An 8,513-nucleotide genomic window follows, 5' to 3' on the forward strand; every position below is an offset into this window, starting at 1 on the left:
AGAACATCTAGCTTCATGATGGATGTCTTTTGAGGTTGTCTTTAATACTCAGATGTATGACTATAGGGACAGAGAGGTCCTTTAAGCTCTCAGTCTTGAATATAATCTGATATCTTTATTGATGGGCCATCTGAAACTATTTCTTGGGTTGTGGGACCAAAGATAACCTTACCATTGAGAGGATTAAGAGTTTTCTGCTATGGTAAGATCTTAGAGGTGTTGGGCACCAACTGGAGAAGTACAATGATACTTTTGTATTACTATTTTCTTCTAAAATGCCTTCATAGTGTATTACTACCTCGAGTGTTTAAAAAATCCTTCTCCTTCGCAGATACTACATGGACAGAATGAATATCCATGTCTTGAAGGGAGAGGAGAGGTGAGAAAAGAGAGAGAAAGAGAGAGATTCCTAGGCAAGGAAAGTTTCTAAGTCACTTATTACTACTTTAGTTATTTCTGGGAGAGAAAATTTCCCTAATTCTTGTTCTTATTTCATCATGATGCTGATTTCTAGTGCAGCTCTTTGGTCTGTACATTGTCAGTAGACTATTTCCCATAAGCCCAGAGACTCTGGCTTGCCACAAATTACAAGTATGATCATCAATAAAAGAAATATCTTGGTATCTAGACCTAGAACAGGGGTCAGAGTCTGGTGTGGAGGAATGGACATATGGTTGGGATTCTGATCAAGGCTCTAGTCACAGGTGTGTAGATTGGTCATTATTGGCATGTCATTGGGAAAGTCAAGGTGTCTCCAGAAGTTTTGTCACCTCTAGAACAAGGAAGTAGACATGATTATCTTTAGCATCTAATCTAATTATTTATCAAGTAATGAGGTCAGATTGACAATTTGGAGCCCATTAGTTGAGGAGAATACTCTGAAAAAATGAATTAAGGTTTATTTTGATATCAGATTCACTGAGTCAGAAAGAAAAAGATTAATGTGTTGTATGAAATGAATAATAAAGCCAAAAATATAAAATGTTAAAGGTGTTTATGTTTAATGTCACAGTGTAAACCTGTGATGTAAAAATTAATTTATTTGGAAATTTCTCATGTTTGTACTGCTTATAGGGCTGACATAATCAGTCATTATATTATATTAGGTGTATCTTTTATGCACTTATAATGTGCAAGGAGGGCTGAAAGGGTTATGCTAATATTTGATTTAAAATAACCATAAATCCCATTATCTCATACTTTTATATGTAAATATTAAAATTACAGTTAATAATTTAAACAACTTTTAAAGATTTTATTTTTATGTAATCTCTACACCCAACATGGGGTTCGAACTTACAATGCCAAGACCAAGGGTCACATGCTCTACTGGCTGAGTCAGTCAGGCATCCCGAGAACTTAAAAATTTTTAATTCAGTAATTGTATTGCTTTTAAACTTAACGAACATTTCAAAAATGACTTTGTATTTTCAAATATTAGACATTTAGCATATCTTACATAAAAATACATAGAGAAATTATGAAAAGATATTTTGCTTCGTCTTCCAGTCTTGGTAAGGGGTAGTTAGGAAGCTTCTTAGATGCTCACTCCCTTACTATTTTTATTTTCAGGACCGATTCAGACTCTGACAAACAGAAACCATCATGTTACTTTCAGAGAGAAATAAAACTGGGGCTGTGTTCACTCTCTTGGGCTTCTCAGATTACCCAGAACTGCAAGTCCCTCTCTTCTTGATTTTTTTGGCCATCTACAGTGTCACTGTTGTAGGAAATATTGGGATGATAGTTATAATCAAGATTAGCTCCAAACTTCACACCCCCATGTACTTTTTCCTGAGCCACCTCTCATTTGTGGATTTCTGCTCTTCCTCCATCATTGTTCCCAAGACCCTGGCAAACCTAGTTGTAGAAGACAGGACCATTTCATTTCCAGGATGTATAGTACAATATTTTTTCTTTTGTACCTTTGTGGTAGCTGAATCCTTTTTATTGGCTGTGATGGCCTATGACCGCTTTGTGGCCATCTGCAACCCTCTGCTCTACACTGCGGCCATGTCCCAGAAACTCTGTGCCATGCTGGTGGTCGGATCATATGCATGGGGAGTAGCATGTTCCCTGATACTCACATGTTCTGCTATCAGGTTATCTTTCCAGGGTTTCAACACAATCAATCACTTCTTCTGTGAGTTATCTGCATTGCTGTCCCTGTCTTGCTCTGATATTTACATCAATCAGTTGCTGCTTTTCATTTTTGCCATCTTCAGCGTGGTCAGCACACTGCTTATCATTCTCATGTCTTATGTGTTTATCCTTGTCACCATCCTCAAGATGCGTTCAGCCAGTGGTCGTCGCAAAGCCTTCTCCACCTGTGCCTCCCACCTGACAGCCATCACCATCTTCTATGGGACCATTGTCTTCCTCTACTGTGTTCCTAACTCCAAAAACTCGAGGAACACAGTGAAAGTGGCGTCTGTGTTTTACACAGTGGTGATCCCTATGCTGAATCCCTTGATCTACAGTCTGAGAAATAAGGATGTCAAGGATGCAGTCGGCAAGATAATGGATACTAAAATCTTTTTTTCTTAAGCATATTATTTGACTAGAGTTTGGCCCTGAAATATAAATCGTGTACCCATAAAGGTTGATTATAAAGATACATTTAAAAATAATGAAGAGTTGATGTACAATTAAAAGAATGCAGATTTTTATTCAGAGAGACTGACCTTGATGCTCTCTCTTGCTTACTGGAAAAAAAAGTCAGCAATCCCCCTCATCTTTGGTTTTTAATCCACAAAAATGAAGTAACATAAATTAGCTCCTAATCTGATTGTGAGGTCTAAAAGGTAATATAAATATTATGTGGATACTTTGTATAATATCAATAAACATTAATTTCATTTTCTTTTCTTGTAACATACCTGGAGTAGACTAGGCTCTCAATAAACATATGAATTTATCTCCTAAAAGTAAAAGTAGCAGTTAAAATGGGACATAGCATTCCTTTCTGTGCAACGTAAAACCCAGTGTTAACAGCAAGGCAGTGAAGAAAGTGGCCTTTGTATAAAGTGGGAATGAAAAGTACCACCAAGTGTTTAAATGAAAGAAAAGTTAAAGTTCCTTGGGGACTCTGAATAACCCCTCCAAAAACTAGGTGTTGTTTGAACTTGGCTTTGGATAACAAGATGAACAGAGTTTCAGGACACAACATATGAGTTTTATTCAGAAGAGCAAAGCATTACAAAATCAGGGAGGTCAGAATGCAATACTGAGTCACTTATCAAACAAACGTTTTATTGAATGATTACTATATAACGTGTGTGTGTTGCAGTGTGTGTGTGTGTGTGTGTGTGTGTGTGCGTGTGTGTGCGTGCGTGTGTTGCATTGTGTGTATAGGTTACTGGGCATGAGTGGAAAGTTGATAAGACATGGTCTATATCCTGAATGTGTTTTCAAAGGAGCTCCATTGTGGCAGTTTAATAAGCTACCATAGGCTCCACCAAAGGCTTAAAGATGTTAGACTGGATTTCACAAACTCTCTTTATTTATTTTTTTAGAGGAAAGAGAGAGTGAAGGGCAGAGGGAGAAAGAGAGCAAGAGAGAGAGAGAATCTTAAGCAGGTTCTATGCTTAGCACAGAGCCTGATGTAGGGCCAAGTCCCACAATCTTGGAATCATGACCTTAGTCAAAATCAAGAGTTGGATGCTCAACTGACAATCCACCCAGGAGCCCCTGGATTTCAGAATATCTTATATGCAAAAAATAAGCATAATGAGTTCCTGCCCATCCTATGTTTCATACTATTATTCTGCCTATGAAGATGTCAAAAACATTATGAAAACTTTATTAATTATTTTCCTAAACATGAGCATAATCTTTGAATCCTTCTCAACTAAACTTCTACCTTAAAAAAAAAAGTTTTCAAAACTAATTGTTTATATACTTTAGTCAAAATACAATAAAAATAAAAATACTAATTAGCATCAAGGCCTACTTAATCGGGCAAATTTAAAACACCAGATTTCTATAATATTAATAACACAGTTTACTTAAATACCTTGCACGTGCTTCTCTTTCTCTCCACTCAATATAGATAGTTAAAATTGCAAATAAATTATTACTATATTGAAAAACATAAATTTCCTGGTATTCTGGTAGGGAGAACAATTTTATATGGGCTCAATAAAGTTACTTGAAATGTGCATATTATTTTGAACTTATGATCATTATTAAAATGTTCTATTTATATACATCATAAAATAAGGAATCACTTAAATAACCATTTTCATGGAAAGATACAATCTAAGAAACAGTGTTTTAGAAATGAATGTCTGAGGAAGGAATGCATTTCTCTTCTATTGACTTCGGTTTCTCTGCATATCCACAAATTTATCTTTCACTTTCTTTTGGTCCTTTTAGTGTACAACATGAGGTGAAAGGATAGTCAGTCCTCTTTAACCAATATTTTACACAGCTGTAGGAAAATATTTCAAACTTTAGGGAATTATAACGGATTACATATATTACAGGTTGGGAAGCAGGTAAACAATATCTTCATTCTTCAATTTTCCAGTTGAGTCTTCCTTTCCAATAGTATCCAGCTCCAATTACTTACATACATTTCTTCAAGGCCATGTTTTATTGTTGCTGATGTCTTCATACCTGAAACTTTGCTATTTCAGTCAATATCCGCGAATTCCGCTTCAAAAATGCGTTTTGCATTGGGTGGAATTTTGGCACCTTTCTTTCCATAAGCCCATTCTGGATCAATCTCTAGTTAAGCCTTTTCTCCTTTACTCACTTATACACTTATACAATAAATTAACTCATTATTCATAAATTAATACAATTTACGTGCACTTATACAATCCTAATTTTCCACAAAATTTAGGAAATTATTTACATTGAATTATTTTTGAAATATTTATATTGAATTAGGAATTCTTTACTTTGAATCAAAAAAGGGTAATTCCTCTTTAGAGAGACTCTTATTTTACTTCTGTTCTGCTTGGACAAAGGACGATCATTTTGGGGTAAAAGTAACACCAACCATTTCGCTCTTACTCTGAGGAAACCAAAGCCCGTAACACGTAAGTGACCCGGCCAAGGTTGTAAAAGCAATTGTTGACAGAAATGAAAGCAATTGGTTAAGACTCCAGACATATCTTCTAGTAAACTCTAGTGGACAATCTTGTGTTGTCTTTCATTTCAAGTTGCCACATTTCAAATTCATTATGACAGATTCTGTTGCTTCTATATAGAACATGACATATTAGCCTCCAAATTTTTTGGTTGTGTGCATCTCAGTTTTGGAAAGAATTTAAGTCTGCATCCAAAATATTTCATCATAAATTTAAATAGCACAAAAAGTGTGATTTCTGTTGTGTGGCATAATTCATTAAAATTACATAAATAAGAACATCTGAAAGCAGATTTGTGTCACTCTTCTTCCTCAACTCATGTTCAATGTTACCCCAATCCATTGAATATTATAATTTTATAAATGACATTCATACTTTTAATCTCTTGGATTAATATTGCTCTTGGCAATATTGAAAGTTCTTTTTCATAGATTAAATTAACCTTGTAATAATACAATAATAATTGGGGGCGCCTGGGTGGCTCGGTCGGTTAAGCGTCCGACTTTGGCTCAGGTCATTATCTCACGGTCCGTGAGTTCGAGCCCCGCGTCGGGCTCTGTGCTGACAGCTCAGAGCCTGGAGCCTGTTTCACATTCTGTGTCTCCCTCTCTCTTTGCCCCTCCCCTGTTCATGCTCTGTCTCTCTCTGTCTCAAAAATAAATAAACGTTAAAAAAAATAAAAAAAATAATAATTGCATCACTAATCAAAAACATAATTGCATTTGCAAATTTTGATAAAATACAATTGCCCAAAATTGAAAGAAATGTGTTTGCAAATATTTATTTTCATGAGAAATATCATGAGTATATATTTGGATTTTTTATTTCAGTTAATTAAATGTATCCATGGAAAGATATCACTTAATGCTAGAAAGCAAGAGGGTTAAGCATCATCTCTATTTCTACTTCTTAAAAAGAAAATACTGAGACTTTTTGGTCATGTTAAGAGTAAATGAGACTAGAAACTGTGTCAGAAATTGTGCTGTATTAGTAAGGTCACTCAAATCTTTCAACTCACCCAAGTTATGTGCCAGTTCCTCACAATGACTTTTTATCAGAAATTTAAAAAATAACGCATTAAACAAAATTTATACTGAGTTTCTCCGATTTTATTGAAGGACAAAATTTTGGGAATTAATTCTCTCAACAGGGTTTGTTTACCCAGTCTGGTAGATTGCAAACATAGCCAAAATTCTCCAGTCCTCTGGTGTCTATGCCACCGTGCAGCTCTTCTGATTACATGGTGGAGTCAGTTTCCCCACTCCTGGAGGGTAGTCTGCTTTTCTGAGTAGCTTTGGCTAACGGAGAGTAGTTGCAATGACGTTGTTCAAGTTTTAAGCCTCTGAGAGGCAACATGGCTTTTTCATAACCTTGGGGATTTTCACAATCTCTCAGGAAAGGTGCCGTGTTAACAGGCACAGCCTGTCACCCTTACCTCCAGCATATGATCTGACATCTAGCCAAGTGCCCTACATGGGTGTGAAGTCCTCTTAGATCACCTAAACTGCCAAGCTCGTATCATATACATAAGCAGACCAAGCCAAGATCAATCATGTCATGATCAGATCTGCAGTACTATCTTACAGACTTACGCAACAGTGACCTATTCAATTAACAGTTGTTGCTTTCAACTAATATGTTTGGAAGTGGTTTCTCATACAAATGTTGGAATCACTCACTTTCTCTTTTGTTTGTTTGTTTATTTGTTTATATTGAGAGACACAGAGGGAGCGCGAGCAGAGAAGGGGCAGAGAGAGGGAGAGAGAGACTCGCAGGCAGGCTCCCTGCTCAGACCAGTGCAGGATGCGGGGCTCAATCTCACAATGGTAAGATAATGACCTGAGCCAAAATTGAGTCAAACGCTTACACTGAACAACAAAATTAAGAAAATCACTGTGTTAATTTACAGAAAAAATGTGAGCATGGAGTGTAAAAGCTAAACATCTAAACATATGGGTAAAAAATCAACACTTGTGGGTTAACAACTTTCAACAGACATGCTTCTCAACATTTCAGTGGAAAACAGGGAAGGACGTGGTATATTTTAAAACATTATTTTCTGAGATCTCACTAGATTCAGTACTCATTAAACAGTCTGCCAGGAAAAAGGGATTTGAGTTTCATAACACAATGTGGCTAATTATGTTTGAGGTCTTTCTAATGATTCAGTGTCAAGCTGTAAATTATGTAGGACTCACTTAAGGAATCATATGCTGTGATGGATGTGGATGTTTTTGTGTGATCTGTGAATTAATGTGTGACCTTACGCATCTTTCCACAATGCCTGCACTTTTCCTAAACTTCACAAAAGCCATGTCCTAATTCTTTGCGGAAAAACTTAACTCTCTTACGCGTTTTCATGTCTTTTTTTTTAAGAGACAGCCAAAAAATGAATCTGGGATCACACAATGGAGGATAACTATGAATATTTTTCTCCAACCTCAATCAAATGGGAACATGGGCAAGGGAAACTGCTCCGGTGTGACTGAGTTCATTCTCCTCGGATTTGCAGAAGCCCCTGAATTGAGAGTCGTCCTCTTCTCTGTGTTCCTTCTCATCTATGGAGTCACAGTGCTGGGCAACCTGGGCATGATGGCAGTGATTCAGGTCAGCTGTCACCTTCACACTCCCATGTACTTTTTCCTCAGCCACTTGTCCTTTGTGGACTTTTGCTACTCCACCGTCATCGTGCCAAAGATGCTAACTAGTACCTTAAACGAGGACAAAGCCATCTCCTTCCTGGGATGCATGGTGCAATTCTATTTCTTTTGTGCCTATGCAATCACTGAGGTCTTCCTTTTGGCTGTGATGGCCTATGACCGCTTCGTGGCCATCTGCAACCCACTGTTGTACACGGTCACCATGTCCCGGAATCTCTGTGTGGAGCTGGTGTCTTGTTGCTACCTGTGTGGGATGGTGTGTTCTCTGATCCACTTGTGTTTAGCTCTGGAGATCCCATCCTACACATCAAATGTGATTGACCACTTCTTCTGCGATCTGCCCCCTCTCTTGTCCCTTGCTTGCTCTGATGTCACTATGAATGAACTGCTGCTGTACATCGTGGCCACCTTCAATGAGATCACCACCATCGTGATCATCCTCACCTCCTACTTGCTAATTCTCATCACCATCCTGAGGATGCACTCTGCCGAGGGAAGGCGCAAAGCCTTTTCCACCTGTGCCTCCCACCTCACCGCCATCCTTGTCTTCCACGGAACAATCCTTTTCACTTACTGCCGGCCCAGTTCTGGCAACAGCGTGGATACTGACAAGGTGGCCACGGTGTTCTACACTGTAGTGATTCCCATGCTCAACCCCCTCATCTATAGCCTCCGGAACAAGGATGTGAAGGAAGCACTCAAGAAAGTGTTGGGATCTAGATTACCTTTTGAAAAACTATTTTCTTAACTAGAC

The 8,513-nt window shown here is 37.7% G+C and overlaps 2 protein-coding genes across 2 annotated transcripts; both read left to right on the plus strand.

The window, feature by feature from the left end:
* Positions 1-1,605: 1,605 nt before the first annotated feature.
* Positions 1,606-2,547, plus strand: LOC121026312 (olfactory receptor 5D18-like). The gene has a single exon (XM_040469173.1). It carries the CDS (start codon positions 1,606-1,608, stop codon positions 2,545-2,547), a length of 942 nt encoding a protein of 313 aa, XP_040325107.1.
* Positions 2,548-7,556: 5,009 nt separating this feature from the next.
* LOC121026311 (olfactory receptor 5L1-like) lies at positions 7,557-8,507 on the plus strand. The gene has a single exon (XM_040469172.1). It carries the CDS (start codon positions 7,557-7,559, stop codon positions 8,505-8,507), a length of 951 nt encoding a protein of 316 aa, XP_040325106.1.
* Positions 8,508-8,513: the final 6 nt, after the last annotated feature.

Source organism: Herpailurus yagouaroundi, unplaced genomic scaffold, assembly GCF_014898765.1.
Source record: "Herpailurus yagouaroundi ecotype Mexico unplaced genomic scaffold, PumYag 73272, whole genome shotgun sequence".
NCBI lineage: Eukaryota > Metazoa > Chordata > Mammalia > Carnivora > Felidae > Herpailurus > Herpailurus yagouaroundi.